At 36.3% G+C, this 25585-nt stretch overlaps 1 protein-coding gene across 1 annotated transcript; it reads right to left on the reverse strand.

Annotated features, from left to right (window-relative positions):
• Positions 1 to 2445: 2445 nt before the first annotated feature.
• Positions 2446 to 20511, reverse strand: LOC122033733 (E3 ubiquitin-protein ligase KEG-like). The gene is made up of 16 exons (XM_042592897.1): positions 19405 to 20511; positions 15214 to 15582; positions 14916 to 15146; positions 14188 to 14316; positions 13762 to 14095; positions 13516 to 13673; positions 11589 to 11746; positions 9596 to 9717; positions 9356 to 9490; positions 6255 to 6379; positions 5850 to 5954; positions 5460 to 5702; positions 4786 to 5119; positions 4486 to 4674; positions 4088 to 4393; positions 2446 to 4011 (listed from the first exon to the last, which is right to left on the reverse strand). The coding sequence occupies exons 1-16, from the start codon at positions 20193 to 20195 to the stop codon at positions 2791 to 2793; spliced, it is 4950 nt and encodes a 1649-aa protein (XP_042448831.1). The 5' UTR covers positions 20196 to 20511; the 3' UTR covers positions 2446 to 2790.
• Positions 20512 to 25585: the final 5074 nt, after the last annotated feature.

A 25585-nucleotide genomic window follows, 5' to 3' on the forward strand; every position in this document is an offset into this window, starting at 1 on the left:
TAAGAACGGACAGTCCACGAAATTTTTGGGAAAAGATTTATTGTTCCTAGTCTTATTTTATTTTTTATAAAAGATTATTTTCAAAATTTAAACATTAATCTTTTAGTCACATGATAATAATTTTATCTTTGTACTAAGATCCTTTTCTAATTTCAAATGTAATATGCTAAATTTATTCGGTAGAGAATTAGGTCGTCTGATCATATTTAGAGCTGTTAATTTGGATTAGATCCGTCCGGTTGGTCCGTCCCGTCAAATAATTTAAGCATATTGGGTTAGAACTTTATCAACCCAAGTCCATCGTGAGCCGACCCGCTTAGGCCCGTGATCCATGACGGGTTTGGGTTAACTCGCGGGTTGAGAAATACATGTAAACTAAGTTTTATGTCATTTTATTATTTCTTTATTATAATTTTAAAATAAAAATAATACTTTTCATCCGATATAAGTTTTTATTTACGTTCATTTATATTTAAAATATATATTTATGGATATATTTAATTGATTAATTTTTTTCGAAGTAAAACGTTGAAGATATAAAATACTTATTAATTTTTTTAAAAAAAATTAATGGGGCCGCAAATTGGTCGGTCAAATTCAGAATCCGTCTTGAATTGAGTTGGGTTGAAAATTTTTTAATCCACCATATTAATAGGTCAGCCCATCCCGTCCCGTTAAATGATTGATCCGCCATAGGCTGACTCATCCCGTTACGAATTGACTCATGTGACGGCTCTAATCACATTGAATTATAAATGGAGAGGCAATAAATGCAGTCTTCAGAAAAAAAAATTCTACAATGCGGAAGAGTCGGAGACGCTACGGTGGACAATGACGAGGGAAGACTAGTGAGAGCAGAGGAAGCCCTCGCCACTACTGCAGTGGTAATGACTTTAGGAAAAGAGGATCAAAATTAGTATCCTAATAAAACTTTAACACCTGAATTACGAGTTAAGATTTAGTTTTTTTATTCAATCTTAATGATTCACTAGTCCATGATTTAACTATCAGATTTACTATTTTTAGTTTTGGCCATTTACTAGCCAATATTAGAGATTCTATTATTAAATTAGTTTATGTCAAGGATGAATTGAGTGAGGCCATTCAATCAAGTGAGCCAACAAAATATTGCTATACAGATGTTTTTCTTTAATTTATTACTTGCAGAATTCCTGAAAATTAAACAGAGAAATAAAAAATATATATTTGTTTCATTTAGGAAACTATATGTCATTGTCAGAGAAATAAATAAATATTTATATTATTTCAGGTATTAAACTAAAATCAAAATAAAGTATGGATTTTAAACTAAAAAGATATGTTATGTCATTTAATTTAATTTCGTGACGATGACATTCTTTGTGGTGGACTTCTAATTTCCAAGTCAAAGTCTAGTGTGCACTTTCCGAATTTCGACTAACGCGTGGAATTGTCGAAGATGAATTATTGTCACTTAATTTAAATATTATATAGATGCTGTCTTGCTATTACTTTTCCTTTGGAGGAAAACTTTAAAAAGTTAAATTAAATGACATTAATTCATCTTCCGTAATTCATGGTGCATTTGATCTATATAATGTCTTAGGACATATCACATAAGCCCTACAGAAAATTAGAGAGGTAAATGAATCAAACAGTTCACGAACTATTCGAAATTTGATTCTGTAAAAAGTTCGTTCGTTTATCTTATCGAGTTGAACTTGAGCTCGAAATCGAGCTCGATAGTTTTATCGAACTGAGCTCGAGCTTAAGGATATTCGGCTCGTGAGCTCACGAACATGTTCGTTTATAGACTCACGAGCTAAAAAAATGAGCCTTAAACCGAGCCAAAAAATAAGCTTTAAAACGAGCCAAAAAAACGAGCTTTAAAATAAACTTTAAAATGAGCCAAAAAACGAACTCTAAAACGAGCCAAAAACGAACTCTAAACGAGTCCGAAAACGAGCCCGAGCTCGCTTAACGAGTTAGGCTCGTTAACTTTGATAATTGAACTAATAACGAGTCAAACTCGAACTGTTCGCGAGCTTGATAATTCTAAAACGAGCCGAGCTCGAACCTTATAATAAAAACTCAATTCGAACTCGAACCCGAATATAACTTAAACGAGTCAAACTCGAGCCTAACTAGTTAACGATGAACTATAAATTAACGATGAACTATAAATTCATCTTACAATTTACCACTCTTGATATAATTTAAAAATAAACTATAAAAAATATATAAACTAAGTATAATTATCTTTTACTACAATATAAAATACCTTAGTAATTTCTTTTTCTATCGTGTGAGGAAGGGAAAATGCAGTTTCCTTGTGAATATAAAGTTGGGAATTTCTTATTGGATATTTTTTAAAAAAAATAAATCAGCCATATTGTTAAATATCTTAAATATTCTTAATGTTGTAATATTTTTCTTTCTATTTTTTTAAAAGTCTACATATTATTATTTATGAAAAAAAGACTAAGATTTTTTTCCCAAGGTAAATCTGTACACTAGTATTAGAGTTACATCAGACAGTAGCATAATTTATGGTGATACAAACTAAACTTGAGACATTCAAGTTTTTCATAATTAAAGAGGGGCAATCTTATCTCCTGGATCAGGATGATTGAAGGCATTTCGTCCATGTTCTTCAGTTTGTGTATCTTAGACCAGGTTGAGATGGGCCTATCATGGCTGACTTAGTGTTCCAGTAGTAAACTGAAGAAAAAAAGTAGAATGACAAAAGAATAAGATAAAATTGCTGAAAAACACCTACAGGCAGCAGTCATCAATGGCACCGGATATGGTTCACAAGTCATCAAGAACAACATCTGCTGGATCCCCTCTCCACAATCTTCCATCTCTCCATTTGAACTTGATCCTCAACTTTCCGTTGGCATCTACACCCATGATCTCACCCTTACTTGAGGATGTTTCCATTCCCCACCCCCACCTTGGCATTACTAAGCCTGGTTTTATTTTTATCTTATCCCCCATCTTGAATGCTGTCACCTTCTCCACCTCCTCCTCTTTGCATACCCATAGTTTCTCTCTAAAACAGAAAGCAATCCTCAACTCGCCATTCTCTGCCCTGTGCACCACTCCTATGCTCGCATGGGTAACATCTCCCCATTGATATGTCGGCGTAACAATGTCTTCCCTCACTTTCACCCAATCTCCAACTTGTACTTTCTCTTCCTCCAGTATGTCCACCTCGGCAGGGTCAATCATCCACGCCTTGGATCCCGCAGGCGTATATATCCTTAATTTTCCATCCGCATCAATAGATGAAATAGTCCCGATACTTGCGTGGCTGTGTGTGGACCAACCAAATCTGGGTTGCTCCACACATTTCTTAATCCTCACTCGTTGCCCGACATTGAGCCTAGCTGTTCCTGCTAGATGAGTAGCAGGTCCAACCCACTTTTCTTGCTCACCGCAAAATGCAACATGAATAGTTCCATCGAACATATCATTTTCATATCCTATTCCATGAACCACACCTATGCTTCCAGGTTTCAGAGACTTCCAGCAACCAGATTCATCCTTCAGCCTAACCCAATTGCCAACTTCAAACATTTCCTCCTTCTCAAGGTCAGCAGGGTCTCCTCTCCACTGTCCTGACATGCCAAAAAGAGCCACTCTTACTTCTCCATCTGCATGCACGCCAGATATTATGCCTCTAGAATCTGGGCTAGCGCCTCTCCAGCCCCATCTTGGCTCAACAATTCCAGCCCGAAATCGAACATAGTTCCCTACTCTAAGGCATGGGACCTTCTCAATGTCCATGAAATGAGTGATCAATTTTCCCTTCCTAAAACACCCAGCCACCTCCAAGTATCCAGAGTCTTGTATACTATGAACAACAGCTATACTTTCTTTTCCGATGCTATTCCGGTCATATGTGGGTCTACTAGCCCCAAAAGTTGGTGGTTTCACACGCACCCAATCTCCAACTTCAAAGCCTGTAAGTCTCTCAGCATCACCTGGAGCTACTTTCCACAAGTTAATCCTACCAGCAACTTTGACCTGCATAAACCAAAAATTCAGTAAAAACTTTGGAAGAATAATAATATATCAAACATAATAACACTATCTTTCTCACGTTCAAAGTTCCATCCATATCTATTCTTGATATTGTCCCAACAGTTGCAGCAGTTTCATTTGACCATCCTAATCGTGGTTGAGATATGGTTGGCATCACATGAATTTTATCTCCTAGCTCAAAGGGCTGTACTTTCTCCATATCTGCCACTGAGCATAAAAAAGGCTTACTCCTAGAGCAGAATGCAACACCCATATCACCATCATCTTCTAGACTATGGACAATCCCAATACTGTTCTGTGTCACATCTTCCCATCCATATTTGGGAGACGGTACTGAAGCTTTGACTCTCACCCAGTCACCGACCTGCGTGACAAATGTCTCAAAGACTTGGAATTTTGCCCGAGAGATCTGCATGTTGACTTGTATAGAAATAAGTTTTCAGAGACGAAGCATACCATAAAATTTTCAACCATCTCCATATCAGAAGGATCAGCTTGCCATGCTGTTGAACGGTTTGGAATTTCAATTATAAGTAGACCGTCACTCTCTATCTCAATTATCTTTCCTACGCTATGGTGTGTCTCTCCACCCCAAGAATACCTAGGCTCTGCAACAGACCTCTTTACACATACTTGATCACCAATCTACAAATAGATTAGTAAGTACCAACAAAAAATATTTCAGAAAAGGAGAGAGCAAATTGTTGAGAGTGATAAATTGGTGGCAAATTTTTAGTAACCATCTACCTAACTTACCCTGAATGGCTCCACAGGCTCAACTTCCTCAGGTTCACAGTGCCAAGGAGTGTTTAAGTAACAAAGACCTAGCAACAGGCTACTGTCAGGCCTGATGGAATGCACAATCCCAATGCTTCCAGGAGTTACAGCTTCCATGCCATGAATAGCGGCTGTTAATACAGGGCGAACACGGACCCAGTCACCCACCTTAAATTCTTCAACTCTTTCCATTTCAGCAGGATCAGCTCTCCATCCCCTAGATGCTCCAGGAAAACCAACCCGTAAGATACCATCATCATCAACACAGAGGACAGTACCAATACTGTCTTGTGATTGACCACGCCATCCAAACCTGCAGAGGAACAGCAGACATCTACTGATTTAGGCTCGGAAAAGGGAGGGAATCATCAATAACAACAATTAGAAGAAGAGCAAAATACTAAAAAATATTTTAAATTTGAAGAATAACATTCAAAAGGTATATAAAAGAAAACAAGAAAAAAAAGAATTTACACTAACTTTATGAATCGTGCCTGAGTGTTAACTTAAGAAGGTGCACCAAAACATCAAGTTGATAGCAAATTGAAGTCATATTTAAGAAGTAAATGATCAGATAGGACAGAAACCCAATGCAAAATTATATGGCTAGGCAGCAAGTAAATTCATAAATAGTGCATAAGATGTTGTAGGACCTTGGTTCTTTAACGTCAGACTTCATCTTGACATGCTGTCCTCTGTCTAAAGGAATCACTTTAACAACCTCATTTGCCAAAACACGTGCCTCTCGGCCCTCCGCAGTGCAGAAGGACACAATTAAATTTTCATTGTTCGGCACTGTTTGGACAAATCCAATACTTTTGTGATTGGCACCTTGCCAACCGTAAGTTGGGTTTTCAACACTTCTTTTGAATCTCACCCAGTCTCCAACTTCATATCTGTTAACATAGTGTAAAATCTTCTTAAATAAAATTAGATATTATTACATTAAAAAGTACAGTTATGTTCATGATAGATATTCAGACTATTCGTCCAGAAATACATAGAGTACTTTGCAACATTAAAGAAAAAAAATTCAAGCATACATGGTTGGAGAAAGAAAAACTCCTTTGTCAATGAGTGCTTCCATCAGCTCCTCCGAGATCCATTCTCGAGGCAGGCCCTCAAGAAAATCACGCAACGTCCAACCCCTATATCATTGGCATCAACAACAGCATCATTTATTTTGGTTCGCTATATAGGGAAAAGAAGGCAATTGCAGAAGATCAAGATGGTTGAACTATCACTCTTTCAGAAGAATGATTCATGACAATAACAAAAAAATATTGATAGGAGCAGTAAACAATCAATCTCCTAAATAGAGTAGCCTGTAAAAAAACACAAGTGAAAAACAAGCTTCAACTTTTTTCTTACTGAGATCACAACATCAAGTCATTAATTTAACCATGAAACAGCAAGATAATACAACAAATTCCTAAACAAGTACTTGCCTGTGGTTTCGCACATCAACAGCAGGAGATGGGTACAGCAACATAACAACAATCCAATTGAGATTTTCACGGATCATTTTTGCTGCATCAGCTGCTATGTGGAAGGCATTGTCACCATCATCATCCTGACATAGCAAAATTTTAAATTAGCAAGATGTCCAATTATTTGAGGAATAAATGTTGATCTACCTCAAATACATTTCAGAAATAATAACAAATGACAAGATAACATGAATGAAGTAAGTTAGATAACATGAATGAAGTTCAAAAGGATATAAGCAAACTGCTTTCTCTACCAACCACAGTCTATCGAGTTTCAGGAGACACTATAAGCTACCTTGATTGTACACTTTCTGTTTTCACGGTTGCAACTTAACCAGTGTTAAATAATAAGTATTGGTTATCGAGCTTCATTAGCTATTATCTCGGAAGCTTTTGTAGATGGTATAGCTGTTCAATGTTTTTAATTATGCAATTGCAATTTTGCTCTCGACATGATATTATAGTTCTTCCTCTCAAATCGCCATTATAGTTCTTGATTTTTATCCTCTCAAAGTTCTGTATTCCTCAATCAAGGAGGAGGACAATGGGCATGATACAACTGACCATAGCCTCCCCTCCTCCAGCCTTTAGCACATTTCTCCTACTGCTCTTTTTCCCTCTCCTCCCAATCTTTCATTTATGCACGACCACTGCATTTTACGGTCTCACTTGCTATTGCATCACCACAGACCATACTAAGCCACAACCAGTATGCTCACTTCCTAAAGCTCTATACTATTGCTTTGTTTTCATTTCACTTTCCAAACTGTCTCCCTGTAGTCGTTGATCTAGTATAGCACTAACAATACTCACAACCCTCCCCTCGCCATGTAGTCACAATCGTACACCTTGTCTACTAAACCAATCTCTTTTCCATTAACTTGTCAAGAGCAGCATAGTCATTGCAACCCTCTCAATTTCACAAGGATTCATCATCTCCTTGTGCTTTCCTTCGGTAGCACATGAATATTTAGCTATATGTGCCCAGTTCAATATTGTTATGATCACCTCTTCCAAGCATCATCCTTCTGTATGGCAAAGAACATTGATCCACCTCTCTCCAAAGTGAGGACTCACTTTACCCACGTGCAGGCACAGGCTCAGCAAAACACAATCGCACAAGGATAAAGGTGCGCCTAAGCAAAGCCCATGAGCAAGTGCACTCTTATCTTCCTACAATTCATCCATAGGATCAGTTAAAAGAACGTAGCACATCCAAATGATCTAGTCATGAATCAAATATCTGAATCAGTCTAAACAGAGTGATCTAGTAAAATTTGAGCTGACCAGGTTCAGCATCAAGCCCCAACTTTGTAGTTGAAGCTTTTTTTAAAGAGATCTCAAACTTCCACCTTTTTGTCAGTTTAGCTTGCTAATCTACATTTGCTTCTTTGCATTCAGCAGCATGGATCTCTTTGTTGCCCATGCCTTCTTAAGTTTGAACTATAACTCCCTATGTATCCAACTATTTATCTATTGTTTTCCAACATATCCCCCTGAATGCTCTTATCATAGTTAATGTCAAAACATCCTATCCCTCTTCCTTCCAGCATTTTCTCTCTTTGTTGGTTGATTAGATATTGAAGCTTTATTGCTCTCTCATAGCATTTTTTTCTACATTTCTCCCTTTTTATTGAGTAGATGCAAGGTTTTAAAAAAAGTGTTTCCAAGTGACATGTTGTCAACCCACTACATATGATGATTATCATTTACTCAAAAAGAAAGTACACCAGCCAATCCATCCAATTCATAATTTGACATAGAAAAAAAATGCATGTCAATCATACAACAAACATACAATACAATAGGTCATATTTGTCAATAACATGCATATGATTAACTAAAGTGTTTGCCATTTGCAAAACAAATTTTAGTAAACACCTCAAAGCTTATAGTCTAGACTTCCACAATCACAAGAACTACTTTTCTTTAACGAGAAAATCATTTTAAAAGTTCTCATTAAGTTCTCGATCATCATATGAACCTAGTTAGTTTCCCCCTTTTCACCACATAAATAGCTTATTTAGCCTGCCTAAGCACCTATTTTGCTTACCTAGGCATCAGGGCTACCTATTCGAACCTGCATATCACATATGCGACATGTCATCCCTTATCTGTGACCTCCAAGGCTGCTTTTTAGGATGGTTACTGGATAAATTCTATTCTGACATTTTCTCTCCCATTTAATCAATGAAATGTTTGGATTTACTCTTTCTTTGCTCAGCATTTTCTCCTTTCTCTCTTTTGCCTCTTTTCTTCTTTTGTAGTTATAGAAGCCATTAATCTCTCCTCCATCAATAATTTTTCACATTTTCCCTTTTACAGTTGAAAACTTTGCATTCCTGTATTTCTATAGTTTAAGGAGGTATTAAGAGAAAAAATGCAACAAAAAAAAAAAAAAACATATCGAAGCTGATTATGCCTTCAACAGACATGTAACATCCAAGAAAACCAAGACACTATTATTCTCATCCAAAGAATTGATTGCTTACTGATGTCTTCATCAAACCTTTCGATGAGACTCATTTTACTGCCTCCCCAATGCTCATTTGATCATTACTATGAAAGAGTATTATGTTTGGCTTAGCTATTGACTTTTCTAATGAATTAAATTGCCCTTTCCTCTCAAACACTAGCAATCTTAGCTAGCCAGGTATTTACAATTTCCTGTCGTCAATTTAATGGAAAATGACACCACATTTCTTTGTTGTGTTGCTACTGCAATTGAAAAAGTTCAATGGCAAGATCTTCAACTAGAATTCCTATCAAAGATTAAAGTAGAAAAAATGCAATTTTTTTATTAAACATTTGTAGTTCTCAAGTCTCAAAATTATTAAATTTGGATGCTAAACAATTTTTTCTTGCATGTTATCTAGAGGACAATAGACAGCACTGTATCCAAACAAGGCCATAAGAAACCTCCATGTACTGAAAGCGGTTAACAGTTCTGAAGTAGATTGAGTAGTAGATTAGGATAATCACACAGATATTAACTCCCCACTTAAACTCGCTTAGAAGAACTTTTCATCTCAAAATACAAAAACAAGTTATCATATTACCTGCAAATTACAGTTTGCTCCAGCAGATAAAAGCACACCAACACATGAATTTGAACCTCTATTCAATGCAACATGGAGAGGTATTGTATTTTGAGCATTCCTTATGTTCACATCAACCCCAGCTTCCAGAATGATCTAGTCATAAATATCAAAAATAATTTCCATGTGAAGAGAAATCTAATAAATGGGAAAAAACACGTGTGCAGTTGAGAGAAAAAAAATAGAATACTTCGATGCTACCTTAACTAAATCTGCATCATTGATCATTGCTGCAGTATGCAATGCCGTGCGGTAGTGCAGTTCATCTTGGGCTGTGGGATCTGCACCAGCAGCTAACAACACTCTAACCAATTCCCGGCCCTCTATCAAAGAGTTTCAAGCCAATCAATTTCAATACTATAAAACACTTCAAACTAACAAGAAATTATGATAAAAGAAGAATAATACAAATTGTAACTAAATGAAAAGCTCATCAACACCTACAAAATAACACAAAGTCCATGGCATTATCTTAAATGTATTGAAGTTAAAGATCATTTCCAAATCAAAAGGTTCTCTAACAATAACATGATCAAACATCATATTGTTTCATTTACAAGATCTTGCATTTAATAATAATACATTATCTGGTCAATACCTCCAGGAAACAAGCACATCATTAGACTTTGGATCTAACAATAATATATTATCTGGTCAAGCACCAATGGTCCTTTACAGCCTTCAGAATTGACATGTTTAAGCACCAAGGGGACCCATCACCCAAATGCCTAGGAATTTTGGATTGAAGTAGTTGTTGGCCTCCACATGGCATGAGAGGCAGATCTGCTCACAAGGTGGAAAGCAAAGAGAATGTTCCAAAGGATGTGGGACTGCCAAATAAGGTTTATTCCATTATCAGTTTTGGTTTTGATATCAACCAAGAATAGTATTATCTCAATGTCAAGGTGGTGCCAACACTGGCATGGACATGCTTGGTTTGGACCATGCCATCATGGTTTTAGACTAGCCCACCCTTTGAACACTGCCAATTTTATTTGTTCACTACCAAAAACTAGATAATAACATTTAAATTTTCATAGAAACAACTAAAAAAATATAACAAAATAATGAACTTATGCCATACCTTATTAGTAATAGTAAAAGTATCACTACTAATGGCTCATTAGTAGGAGCCTCTACTAAGTACTACTACCAGAATGGGTATCATGCAGACAGAAGCATTGATTCTTGTAGGGTATAAAGAGATTAACACCATAATTTTCCAGCACCAAGATTAAATATTTCTCTTAGAAAATTTGGTATTTAAGCAATCTACTTGATTAACAATTAGAAGCTAGACTAGCATAAATGGAATTAGATCAGACATAGGTACAAATAGGTGCTGAAGCTATGATTTGATTAGTGATCATATGATGCTTCAAAAATATAGTGTTAGGGAAGTTGTTACGATGGATATCAATTATGGTTAAAATGAGCTTTCATGGGCTTATTAATTACTTAATCTATTACATATGTAGTTATATATATTATATAATAATACTTCATAGTATATAGTATCTGTCACATCTAAACCAATAATTAAACTGCATTGTATGTACGATGAATAACTATTGATAATTAATCTAAATTAGGTTTCATTTAGATTTAGATGACTCTCGAGTAGGTTTTAGTTAACTCGGTCCACACCAAAAAACAAGAATTGTGTGATTTGGTACAGGCAATAAATGGGGCAATACATAAATCACACGAGCAAAACAGATAATGTTCAGCCGTGTCAACTAGTTCACTATCTCTTTTTCTCATGCCAACTGTCATTCATTTTGGAACACGGGTGAAACGCTGCAAATCACCCATGTTGGCTAGCACTAAACAGAATTTTAAATATATGGTTGGTACAAAAAATCTAGCAAGTCAACCATGTCATTTTGAAAAAGTTGACTGTGATCAACCATCACATAATAACAACTAAGATAAAATTACAGAGCATGTTAAGGTTAAATTTGCCTCCACGGGTTGACGCAGTTGATACCTGCATGGGTGGTTGCTCCAATGTTAAGGTTAAATTTATCTCATGATCATAGCATTATCAGTGTGATCCCTTCATTTATACCTTGAAGCTTCTGTGTATTGTTGAGAGCTGATGGAAATGTTTATGTTTCTATCGTAAATAGATTAAATAGCAGTAGAAAGGTAAGAAAAACATAGTGTTACATTTGCATAAAGGGAAAACTACCAATTTCACGAGTTTTCTTGAGAGAAGAAGCCATGCACAATGCTGTTCCATTTGAACTTGGAATGTCTATGGCTTCATCAATATCCTCCTGTGATGCCAACTCAACCCACTTCTTCACCACTTCAACATTCCATGTCTCAATGCATAAATGCAAGGGCCTTTCATCAAAATGGTTATCAAAAAGTTTTTTAAAAAAAATCATGATAATGATAAGGATAAAGAAATTTCAAAGAAAAAGTTATTTTATGTTAATCATAACAGAATCAAAATATCTAAGGAGCAACTCATGCAATAAGTAAAAGTTAATGATGCCAAAAAACTTTAATGAATTAGTAATCTCACTATTTCATTTTATTCTTCTTGTGCCTTATTCCAAATCTTCTTTTGTGGTGCAGCGCAATATAGAAGTAAGGCTTCATGGAACCAATGCAGCATGCATGATAGCTCATAAATGATAAAACATGGGAAAATGTGCTTAAAAGTTCTGTGTAACCACACTCCATGTTTTTCCGAATATATGTTACATCTAATAGTTCTGCAGCAATATCAAAGAATTTTGCTAGACAAATTTCGAGTATTATTTGATTTGTGACAAGTGGAGTTAGGACCACATAGTTTTGTACACACAATTTAATTATTTGTTTAGAATAATCTAAGTACGTCAAGAAAAATTCTAATCAATTGTTTAAAATGAAATTAGCTAATAATTATAATTTATTCAAATTCTTTAAGCGGTGGCATTTTGTAGTTTTTTCGCCTATGCTAGATCTACATCGTATGTAAACTTGTCATTTTTCTGAAGAACTTACCAATCAATGTGGAATGTGAAATTGATTCTTTAGCAAGTGATGGGAACTAGATTTTAGATAATCATTCCAACTACAATAATGCAATTAAATTGAAACTACCCATGATTGCCTTCTAAAACCAAGCACATCCTAAAGAAAAGGGGTTAACCAAATGGTAGTTTGTCTGTAGCTTCTGTATGGGAATGTTATAGACTTGCATAGCTCAATGGAGGGTAAGAGATATAGACGGCCCCAAACAGTTAGAACAAATATAGTTTGACACGTCAATGGAGGGTAAGAGTTATATAGCTGGCCCCAAATAGTTAGAACAAATATAGTTTGACAAAGATGGTATATTAGTTGGTCGCATAGTATCCAAGGAGGAGAATGTAGATATTCATGCAACTAGAAAAGGCAATTTGAACTTACTGGACAATTATGCAATGTACTAAAGTGTGCTCGACATGTAGTCGATTATGCATTTTAGACATGGGACTGCATTGAATATGCAATGAGGAGGCCAAACAGGAGAGTAGGTATCAAGCAGTGATATATTCGCTTAAATGTACCGACTTTAAACTCCAGCTCCATGCTAGAGGCAAGGGACTGCTTAACATCACATATAATCAAGTTTGTGTAACTATAATCAGCACTAACAATAATAAATTGTTGTCATAGGTATTACTTTCATGATCAATCACATAAATAATCCGAAACAGTAGCTAAATAACTGCAAGTGAAATGACTAGAAGTAATATGGTCATATAGACCAAGTCCTTATCATATTTTCATCTTGAACTACTATTTTTATAATTAAAAAAATGCAATTATCTTAATTTCATGACCAAGCAGAACACGTAAAGGCCTTAGCGACATATTTTAGGTAACATTCATACTTTATTATGTAGCAAAATACCATCCTTTATAATAAGGGTAGTAAAATTTAGGTTCATGTAGCTAACAAAATACATTTTAACTAGATAAATAAGTAAACCTACAGATGGCTTGATGCAAACAAACCTGAACAGAAAGGACTCAGTACAAAAATAAGGTAATTGTTGAGCATGTTCAGAGATATGGACAAAAAAATCAGCCTTGAATTCACATGTTTACTAATAAATGCAGCTACATAGTCTTACGTTTTTCTCTGTGAATTCAGTATTCTCATTGATCTACATCCTCCATTTTCCAGAATAACAATAGCACAATCAGAGTATCGTTTTGAAATGGCTATATGCAAAACTGATTCGCCCTCATCATCGACTGCATTTGGATCAGCTCCAGCCAACAGTAATTCCTGTGAAAATTCAAATGGACTGAGTTTAGGAAAATGAACACAACCAAAAGGCAATGTTCTGAAAAAAAATAATAACATGGATGCCTACTTTCATGCACTCTGGTTGGCCATGCAAAGCACATATATGTGTTAAAGAAGGGCCAAGGCCATCTCTCAGCCTGGAACTAACATTAGCAGATCTACTAATCAAAGCACGAACACACTCTGGAGAACCAGCAACCACAGCAAACACAATTGGAGGATCACCGTCTCTGTCTAAAATATCCACATCAGCTTCTTTGAAAGACAAAATAGTCTTCACAAGCTCCACTGAACCTCGCCTACAAGCTAAATGCAGAGCAGTATGTCCCTCTGCATTTTGTGCTTCTAGAAGAGAACCAATTGAGCTCTTACTGTTTGAAGCTGCCTTTGCAAGCAGATCACTGCCAAACACAAGAAAGAAGTAATCCATGATGAACCTATTGACTTAGAAGAATTGGCATGTGGTAATGCATTCTCATTTCCTCCGACATACCTCACACCACAAAAATTTCCTTCAGATATAAGTTGATGTAAAATATTTGGGTTACACTGAAAATCCTCTAACACAGATACAGGAGAAGGGTCTGAGGTATTATTGGTTGTAGTAGCTCTTGGAAACTCACTGTGGCAGGCAAATAAAAAAGAAATTTTAATGTATAATAAAGAATTCGTGCATAATAAAGATAACAAGGGTAACAAACCCTTAAGGAGGACAGTGAAACCATCGAGACAGGTAGCATAGCACAAAAGAAACACATAAAAGAATTCTCCGGACTACATTCAGTGGTAGCAAATCCCTTGTGAAAATCTTTTGTAATATATAAAACAACACATAACAACCATACAGCAAAGACTTGAACAGATAAGCGATTATTAGTTTTGGAGCTAAATAGATTCTAGATTAGGCAGACAGAAAAAGAGAAACTAGCATTAGGTATTCAATTCTTTGCAAGTAAAAAAATCAATCCTGATGCTTCCAGCTTAAGAACCATGAGTACAAAAACCATAATTTCTTGATTTGGATATGAATAAAAGGGAGAAGACAGATTAAAAAGGTCAATTGGCAAACATATTACATGTCCTATACTGCCTACTGATATTCTAATAAAACCTTCTCCTTGCTTGCTACTAATTTTCAAGAAGGATTTTGGCATCAAAACAACAAAATAAGTTATGTGTATGAGCTCATTTAACTAACATCATAAGCACACAACAGTTTACTTTTCTGGACTAGCAGGAGGACTCCGAGGAATTTCTTGTAGATGTCGAAGAAAGATTGCTAGCATTGAATGAAAAGTTGGCCTCTTTGAAGGTTTGAATTGCAGACAATCACCAATCATCTTCCATAGATCTCTAGGAATTCCAACACCGACTATGCTTGCATATTGAGGGGGCAATTTCCGTGCCTTGACAACAGACCGATAAATCTCTTCGGTACTTTGTCCAGACCATCTGCATAGAAACTTATAAATGTACTATAACAAAACATTCAAGTAAGTGAAGTGTTTAGATGACCTACGGGGCAGATCCAGTACACATTTCCACAAGAGTACAGCCAAAACTCCAAGCATCAGACTCAGAAGATATACCAATTGCATCATCCCAAAATAAATTTAGTGATTTCTTGACTGGCTCCCATGCCTCAGGAGCTGTGTAATGAGGGCTTAGCATTGTGCAATCCATGCATGAATGCAAACTTGAAGGGCATCCCTCTGCAACTGATTGGGCTTTTCGGCACATAGGTCTTTTTAGAATAGCTGGAAGCCCATAATCTGAGACCACCGCACGGTAATTTGAATCCAAAAGAAGGTTTGATGGTTTCAAACTCATGCAAACAATACCAGCAGCATGGAGCTCTGCCACACCACGAGCAATATCCGCCCCATACCTGCGACAAATACCATACAGCATATCAAGCTTAACATACTAAGAAGTTGCCACAGAAGAGAGATTCACAAACAAAGACTTATCTATAGGGTACAAGAGACATCAAGTTAATGATCATTCCAACTAAGCAAACAAATATTACATAGGTGCCACAGGAAGAAGTTGGAATTGCACTTGACGGATGCATCAAGCTAATAGCGCGCATATGTTTTTTTTAGTCATTGCTACCTTTTCCAAGAAGCAGAATGCAACATAATAAGTAGTTGTTAGCAAGGTTATATACCTATTGTGTAATATATCTTGCTAATTTTCTCAGAGAAGTAAAACTATGTCCATACTACTCGCTTCTCTCAATACATGCATTCTAGTGTGGTCCCACCAACGACTCTCCTACAGTTAAAAGGCTTCCAAGATCCCTTAGATAGGTACTACAGGTCACCCTAAAGGTTAAATGCAGCTTGTAGTGTTTGATTCAGCTGGGTACATTTCATGCCATTCATGAATGCGTGCTTCGAGGGGGTTCAATAGAGATGATTCAGGTCATGAGGATATAGAGCACTAGTCCCAGTGTATTTATCAAATGAAGAGGACCTTGTAAGCAATTTCCATGGATGGCTTAGGAGAAGCTTAAGAGAAAGATCAAATGTTGCCCAGATCAATGTGAAAATGGAAACAGAAAAGGTACACCTTCACTTGCTATAAGTTTTAGCAAAAGGATAAAATGGTGGCCAGAAAATCATAAGGATACTGCCCTCTAGTATATATTAGAGAGGCTGTTAAACAGAGTTTGAATTTCAAGTGGTTCTAAGGATTTATCGTTGTCATATATTAATCTTGCCTCCTGCAAATCCCATTAATAGCTAGAAAGGCACGAATGGATCCCCAAAAAGTAGTTCTGAACACCTAAACAGGTGTTCATCATTTGCATCATTCCAGAGCATTGCGGTCTCTTTCCTGAATCAGTCTGTTGCAATTAGAATATTATAAGTGTCCTCAGCATGATTTTCATCTCTTTTTTTAATTAGATCAACTGTTCCTGTCTTTTACATTATTAATGATCTTGCTCTAGGGAACCTCTTTTACCCTTCTTTGAATCAGAGAACCAATGATCTAGCAAGGACATCCACAAGGTAAGATGGGTGGAATTGCATTCCCCACATTTCTACTCTTATCTGTTAGAATGTAGAGAGCATTTAAAAGGTCGAAAACCCTCTTGGGTCTAAATGGAAAATTAGAGTTCCTGAAGTTAAATGGTGACTAATCAAACTGGCGGATGACCAACCTAAACGAAGGTTCTACCCTATCTTAGATTGATGGCTTCAGGGGCCAATTACCTATATGGAAGGAAAGCAGTTAGAGAAAGTAAATAGGTATCCAAAGAAATTTAGGTGGGAAAAACAGAAAAGGAAAAGTTTTCCCTGGTTTCTCTTTCTTTCCAAGGAAGGAAAGAGGAAGGGAAATTTTAATTTATAAAGCTGTTTGTTTACAAACATTAAACAAATGATTAACACAATAGTGTCCAAGAAAAAACTGGGTAGGTCTTATTTTGACTAGAATCACTGGTCAAAGTTGTCATCATTATTGCTTTTGTCCAAATCAAACCTAAACAATTTGTGAAGAAGCTGAGCGAGCTTCTTTCTTCCCTCCTTGGGAGAACTTTTTTCCCCTGACACCTTTCTTTTTGAGTGTTCTTAGTAGGAAGTTGGCCCTACTTTGATCTATATCCTACTAACATTTCTGTAGAGGAACTTTGTTTTCATGATTGAGAGTTGAAGTAGGGATTAACCATATTAACATTGGTTCTTCGACTAGTATGTTCAAAATTATGATGACACTTGTTCAGAATAAATAGATGGATTAAATAAATATATGTTATCAGTTAATCATCCCTTGGATTAGATTTATCTTAACAAAATATCACGTGAAGGTTTAAAAAGAATATGCAGATTCTAACCCAAAAAAAAATAAAGTATATAAATATGTATGCAGTCGAACCATTGCATAATATAGATGGTATATGGCCCATATGCTTTTAGAAAAATGGCATTGATTATATTAAGAACATCAGCTAATATCACATTGACCTCAGCAGTCCACAGAATATGCTCTTGTTTGTTTACTAGGTAGAAATTGGTCTAATTGAATCGTCGTAACTTGGAATTAGCAAGGACTTTAACAAGCCGAAGGCTGATTTAGTTAACATAATCTCTATGTGATCATAAGTGGATGCAATGTACTGCATGAGTATATGAAGCTTAAGTTAATAAATTTCAAAAAAAAAAAAATCAATTTAGTAAATTGCTTGTGATACTTTGGCATATTATGACACAATCAAATGGTTCCTAGATGTATCTTATCTTTTTTCACTGGACCTAATCATCATATTTCTTTCCTTATCTTATTATTGCAGGATGGGTAACAAAATCAAGACATTACAACAAAGTTATTGCATTATTATAAAAAATTGAAGAAAGCCAAAGTATGCTTCAAATAAGGGATTGAATCCCTGCCCTTTCTTAATTGAATTCAGGCAAATCATGAAAACTACTTTGCAAACTCAGCCCAAGATGTTATATATTATATGGTGGATGTTCCTAACGAGTAGGGCGACAAGGAAAGATGTAACTGAAACACTGAAAAATGCACCTTTAGCACCCGCAACAATTTTTAATCTCATCATCCCAAATTAGCCGACCCCACCTAGTGGGATAAGGCTTGGTTGTTGTTGTATCATCCCAAATTACTTCCTAATCAAATTGCGTTTGACTTTGGATAGATTAGTGGGTTAAATGGGTTAACTCCCAATGGACCAGGGATAAGACTGTTTTAACTTCCTTCACTCAGAGAAATCTATAACATTGTATGTCAACTCCATACCAACTTAAAGGAACTCAAGACTTTACTGACACCTTGGTTGTGACCAAGGATGGTGGTGACCATGATACACCTTCAGATTTTGATGGCCTACAAAGTAGAATTACTGGCCCAAGTCTTAACTTGATCAAGAAATGACTACATTTGACTACATGGATGTTATATCCTTTTTGCAAGACATGCGTGGAGCTACAGGCAATGTGAAATTTAGCATGGTGAAATAACAACAAGAAGCCATGAGTCCTAACTATCTGTGGTAGGCTAAATATATCTTTTCCTTCTATTAAATGATATATTGCTATTTGCTAGAAATATTCAGTTCTTAAAAATACCTTTTTTAGTTTAGTTAAAGAGAGTTTTCTTATTATTAAAGCTATATTTCATACATTTAATTCTACTGTGTTTAAACCATTTAGTCTTCAAAGCTCTTGTATGCAATCGATTGAACTTTATTGCTTTGAATCATGAAAAGTTCTCTCAATTGATCATTAGGCATACATAATATTTCCTCCTACTTAGTGTTTTAAAATTTGTAATAAATGGAAAATTTCAAAATCATTGCACCGCCTTTGTCCCTACTAATTCGGAAAGTTTATAGACTGATCGACAAGACATTTTGAACAACTTGGGGAAATTTTGTTATGTGAAGAAAACTTTAACTCTTTGAGCATAGATGCGCTGGGCTGATTTGTAGACAAAAGATTGCTCATTTTCTACCAAAGTACACTTGTTGTCTTGTTGCCTAGGCTAGAGAGCAATTCACGAATGGAAGACTAAAAACAGGACAAACAGGCAAATATCCTAGGCTCCTAGCTATACAAACCATGTCTTTTTACACATTCAATAGCATTTTATCTCAAAATCCTAGTAAATGGTACCCATTACTTACAAACTAATTAATCAATCTTACTGATTCATTCGAAGCATGGTATATTAAGAAGACAAGAACCTGAGTATCTGCTCCAATGTAAGACGGCCTTTGTTCTGCTGCATTTCTGACTGGATGGAGCTAGTGAACCTGTCCATAACGAGGCATAAGTATCCATCCGTCTGTCTCACCCCGTGAAAGGTACAAATGTTCCTGCACCACATGGAAGCTTGGCGCAGGTTCTCCAGCCGACTCTTCAACCACACCCCGTCGGTGTCCTCGGTGAGCGCAATGCGCTTCACCGCCACCAGGTGTCGACAACTCCCGCCATTTTGACTCGAGGAAGGGGAACCCTTAGACAGCACAGCAGACCACACCTCCTGCCCTACTCGCCGCCCTTCTCCGAGCCTCCTTAGCAGCTTGAGTTCGTGGTGGAGGCCAAGGTCAATAGCCGTAGTGGAGGCCGCGCTAGTGCTGGCAGCGGTGCAGCAACCGGCGTGCGAGGACAATCCAGCCCTGCCGCGGCGGCCGCCCCCGTGGGAAATGTAATCGTCTTCGTCGAGGTCATAATCTTCCTCCCCCTGACCATTCCCCTCTTCGTCATCGTCGGTGAAGTCGTAGTCGAAGGAAGGGGAGGAGGTCGAGGAGGCAAGGAGGGAGAGGATAGGGAAGTTCTTGCGGAGCGCATGGACGCTGTTGCCGACGTGGGTCGGGAGGCGGCAGCGCGGACAGCAAAGGGAGGTGCCGGCGGAGGCGGCGAACATCTTGGAGAGGCAGGCCTTGCAGAAGCCATGGCCGCAGTGGAGGAGCAGAGGGGCGCGCTCCTCCTCGTCGTAGCGCGAATGGCACAGCGAGCAGCAGGGCACCCTCATGGCAATGGATCCCCTCTCTCCGCCTCCTCCTCCTCCGCCTCCTCCTCCTCAATTTCCCCGATCGCTCCTCCCGAACGAGGGTTTCGGGGAGGAGTAAAAGCGGATCACTTACCGGAAGAGGTGACGAGTAAAATATGAGTCGCTAATTAGCTGCTGATCACTTCACTCGGCAGGAGCCAGGACGGATTGGACTTTGGAGAGAGAGAGAGAGAGACGATCTTTCCTTTCCTGCTCCTTGCTCTTTCCTTTTCCTCCGAAACACTACGACGGTCTTCCCTTGCAGCTTGCCCAACTTTCCGCGGTGGGTGTCTCCCTTTTTATTTCATTTCAATTATACGGTTGAATGTTTTAGTCGGAAATTGGGGTCGCATTTAGGTGAACACGCGACGAAAATCCAGTGAGTTGCAAGGCGTCCGACTAAAATATCTCGACTTAAAATAATAGGGTGGTGGCCGATAAATAAGATTTATGGACGAATTTAGAATAATCGAGTAAAATGTGATTTTTATCTCTAGCTCTAGTCTAGCTACACGGGCCTTATTCGACCATTGAGCCCTTGCGAGACTATGTGCTAGTAATACTCTATTGACACCGTCTGGTCATTGTTTTAGGGTTTAATGCATGATTAGATCACAAAAATGCAAGACAAATGTAGTGGCTTTGAGCATGTTAGTTAATTCAAAAAGATAAATGTTATGTCAATCCAGTTTGAGGTCTCTGTCTAGTCGTAGTGCTGGTTTTTTTCATGCCAACCCGCGGACACACTCAGTGAGTTTTTATTAGTACATTCATGCAGACCAGTTCCCAAGTGGTCTGGTTTTGTTTGGCAAAAAGTATACGGTAAATTATGGAATCAACCAGGTAGATGAAGCTTCTGAATATTCAAAGCCACATATTCAAGTTTTAAAATTATCCAATCGCTGATTACATTCTCAAATTACTCTTTTATATGATTACTCTTTTATATTTATCATAGCCGATGACAGTATAACAATCGATTCAGGATATTACTCAAATTACTCTCGAATCGCTTGTTATACTATAACAATTAATTAAAAAATTTTATTTGAGTTTGAAAAAATATTGTTCTTAATAGAGTATGTCAAATTAATATTTGTGAGTATGGATATAATCAAAAGAATCAGAGAAGTATATATAATATAATTTCTTGTCATTCCGAGCTCTCTAAATATATCAATCAATTTCGGTCAAAATCAATTGATAAACTTAGAAAGTTCAGAATGATATAGAATCATATCATATGCGTCTGACTCTTCTGATTATATTCATGTCCTTAAATATAAATTTGACATATTATATTAAAAATAATGATTTTTTAAAGTAAATTCGATTTTTTTAATATATTTATGTTAAAAAATTTATCGCTTAAATTAAATTAATATTCGAGAATATGAATATAATAAAAAATAAATAAATAAATATATAAGATCTAATTTATATTATTTTAAATTTTATTAGATTCATTAGTCAATTTTGCCAAGGTTCGAAAGAAAAACCGAGAGGGAGTAGTGTAAAAAACTGATGCTCCCAAGTGGCTTGATTTTGTTTGGCAAAAAGTACAAGTTTGACAATTCATAACTCGTTGACCGAAGGAGAAACGAGTGTTGGGGCTCGGAGAGCTTGGAGGACATTATACGGCAAGAAGCATTCAGCGGTTGCACACACAAACATTGACCGTCGTTCAATGGTCTACAGGTCTGTGACATTTTTTAAATGATAATATTGATCTTTAAACTCTGTACGTCAGGGATTAAAGCAATATATGATCCCTATTTTTTTTGTCATATTAAATAATTATATTATTTGACCGAGGGATTGTTTTCCATTGTACTGATCGATTTTGATCGCACATGTTGATGATGATGAAATCACACTCGGTTTTCCTCAGCATTTTTGTCATTTAAAAATAACGACTTAGAAAATTGTATAATTTGTATAATTATCAGCACGGGACCTACCTACCTCGAGCTAGAAAAGTAGTATCAAGTATGTTGGAATTCTATTTCTATATGCAGTAATTCCTTGTAAAAAAAATTAAAAGGACTATTTTTTGCGCTTAATAAATTTCCACAAAGATTTTATTATTCTATCTATTTTTGTTCTTTTTTCTTATTCTATGAGAAATTATTTAATACTATTAAAACAAGTAGAAACTTTGACCGACTGGAGAATAGTTGGGCATTGTCAACGTAATTACATAAGATAATCATTAAATTAATATAATTAAAATTATATGTAATTAAGAGAAGTCAAGTAGAATCAGATAGTTAATTTGGAAATTTCTAATTGAGGTTAGGTGGAGGAAAGTATAAACTGAAATTAAATAATGGAAAATTTTAATCGGAGGTTAGACAATGAAAAAATTTAATGGGAGATTAGAACTTAGAAAACAGAAAGTCCTAACTAGAAGTTAAATAACGAAAAGTCCTAAAAGAAGGTTAGATAAGGGAAAGTCCTAATTGAAAATTAGATAACATAAAATCCTAATTGGAGGTTAAGTAATTGAAAATCTCGTTAACGAGAGATTAGACAAGAGAATGTCTTAACAGGAAGTTAGATAAGGGAAAGTTCTAACTGGAAATTAAGTAACATGAAGTCTGGAGGTTAGGTAATTGAAAATCCTAATGGGAGGTTAGACAAGAGAAAGTCCTAACTGAATGTTATGTAACGGAAAATCCTAACTGAAGGTTAGACAGAGGAAAGTTCTAACTGGAAGTCAGATTAGGTCCTAACTGGAATTTGACAAGAGAAAAATTTAATTGAGTCAAATAGAATCGACCATTTGACATGAGACGATAAGTCCAACTAGGTCATGGAAAACCGAGCACTTAGCATGAGATACAAAATTTAAGTGGGTTAAAGGGTTATCGGATACTTGGTAAAGATATAGCAAGTCAAGATTGATCAAATGTTAGATAACAAGAAACCCCAATAAATCATGGATGACTTTAGGATTGGTCAATTGATTAACCCAAAGTGATCGACCGAGGCAATCGATTGACAACATTTTCACAAGAAAATAGAAAGTTGTTGAATCAAATGACCTAATTTATTGAGTATTGTCGATTGGCAAGGTTTTCATAAGGGAACAACCTAATCGATTAATCATAGTCAATTAATTAAGTGTTTTATTGGGAGAACAAAAGGCTTTAGAATTGATTGACTTAATCGATTAGTATGATTACCTCACTAATCAATTGATTGCGCGAAAAATAGTCATTTTGCAAGTTTGAATGGTTGAATCTTACTTACCAATAGATTAGGAATAAGGTTAATCGATTGAGAGACGTTTTCCAGCCTGAAAGCAACCCTTGAGAATGGGATTTTGTGAAGATTTCGCAACAACGATTCTTGGAGATTCTGAAGCGATGTGTTGCTACATTTTTGAGTCATCAAGGGATATTTTCTAGTGGTTGGGACACTCCAGGAGCTAGAGGGGGTGATTAGCTCTGTTCGCTTTGTCAATGATGATTTACAGTGGAAAACTTAAAATAAATGCAAACGTTTTGATTTACTTAGTATCCACCTCAACTATGTGACTAATCTAAGGATTCAGCTCTCTTTTATACATCCACTATGAAATAACTCCTCGGAAACATTTCGAATGTAGAGAAACCTCATACAAACTCTTAACAAGAATACAATTCAAATAAGAAGTAAATACAATAATACAAAAGGAAAACCTCATCTTGTTTGATCTCTTGAATCTTGTAAACACCTCTTGAACCTTGGAAGTGCAACAACACTGGTATCTAAGAATCTTCAAGAACTGACGACAATAGCGGAGAAGATCACGGAGAAAAGATCCCTTCAAGCTATGGCAAAAACATCCTTTATCTATGCGCTTTAGGGTTCCCAATCGGTTGGGCATGATTCCAATTGATTGCCATATCGGATTCTCATTCAAACATGCGTAACGATCATATCCCAATCTATTAATCAATCAATTGGAGAGGTTTAATGGATCAAATGATCAATTCAGAACGCCTCTATGTTGTTACGGAAAACTTCAGAATCAATTTGGCTTCTTCCTAATCAATTTAGTGTCTCTTCCACATCATTGCAAGAAACCAGCCCCAATCGATCACTTGATCGATTTGACTTAATCGATCAACTGATTGATCCAGTCATATTTTGTGCACTTGCGAGAAAAACCTCCAATTGATCAACTGATCGATTGACATAACTGACACTTCCCTAATCAATCAACTAGGACTCTAGCTCAATCGATTTCCTAACTAATTGACCAATCTTGACTTAATCAAGTTTAAGGTTCCCTTCACTTGCTCAACATTCTATTAACCTTGATCTGCTAGGATTTCGTTATCAAGTGTCTGGTCGATCCTTTTACCCACATAGACTTTATCTTCTCACGCCAAGTGTCCGGTCACCCTTAACTCATTTGGACTTGTCATCTTATGTCAAATGTTTAGTTCTCCATGACCCACTTGGATATCCACTCATCAAATGTACAGTCAATCCTTTGACCTATCTGGATTTATACTTGTCTCAAGTGTCCGGTCCTTCATGACCCACTCGGACTTCCGAATACCAGATAGATATCCAGTCAACATTTACCCATCTAAAGTTCTACTGTTTGACTTTACTCATCAAGACTTTCTCATTATCTAGTTTCACTTATTATGACTTTTCACTACTTAGTTTCACTCATTATGACTTTTCTATCTGACTTAACTCATGAGGACTTTTCACCACTATCTAGTTTCACTCATTAGGACTTTTCACCTGACTTTACTCACCAGGATTTTTCCATATTAAGTGTCTGGTTAACACTAATTGACTTAGATTTTCTTCTTCTGTCAACCTTCTTGTTGGTCTTACCCTTGCCTAACCTCCAGTTAGGATATCCCAGTCAAATATCTGATCAACCTGGATCTACTTGACTCTTCTGGTCAACCTTTGACCGTTAATCTCCTAGATAAACAATTACATCCGTAATCTTTAAATATTGTCAAACATCAAAACTTAAATATCAAGACTCAAACTTGAGCCAACTCAAGTTTAGTTAACCTGATCAACTTTGACCCATAATAAATTGTACCAACACTAGCAACAAGAGATTAAGCAAGTATGATTTAATTGTAAATTGTTTTTGATTGTATTTGTGTTTGTTTTTTTGTTTCTTATTGTGATCTTACAAGAACGTGTTGTATAAGGTTCTCCGTATTTGAAAAATTTTCGAGAATGAGGGTATTCATAGTGGAAACTGAGTTAAAAGTGAATTATTGAATTAGTCACTTTAAGGAGGTGGAAAAAAAATTAAGTAAATCGGAGTATTAGTATTATAGTGTATAATCTTTTTTTAAATTTCCTATGACATATTCTTATTTTCTACCTAAAATATTTAC

Source organism: Zingiber officinale, chromosome 11B, assembly GCF_018446385.1.
Source record: "Zingiber officinale cultivar Zhangliang chromosome 11B, Zo_v1.1, whole genome shotgun sequence".
Lineage (NCBI taxonomy): Eukaryota > Viridiplantae > Streptophyta > Magnoliopsida > Zingiberales > Zingiberaceae > Zingiber > Zingiber officinale.

Excerpts from the sequence above, each read along its gene's own strand:
- LOC122033733 (XM_042592897.1), bottom strand. The coding sequence starts at position 20,195 with ATGAGGGTGCCCTGCTGCTCGCTGTGCCATTCGCGCTACGACGAGGAG. Across the intron at positions 5,955-6,254 it reads GTTGATGTGCGAAACCACAG|GGGTTGGACGTTGCGTGATT; the intron begins GCAAGTACTTGT and ends CCAATGATATAG. Across the intron at positions 4,394-4,485 it reads AGATGGTTGAAAATTTTATG|GTCGGTGACTGGGTGAGAGT; the intron begins GTATGCTTCGTC and ends TTTGTCACGCAG.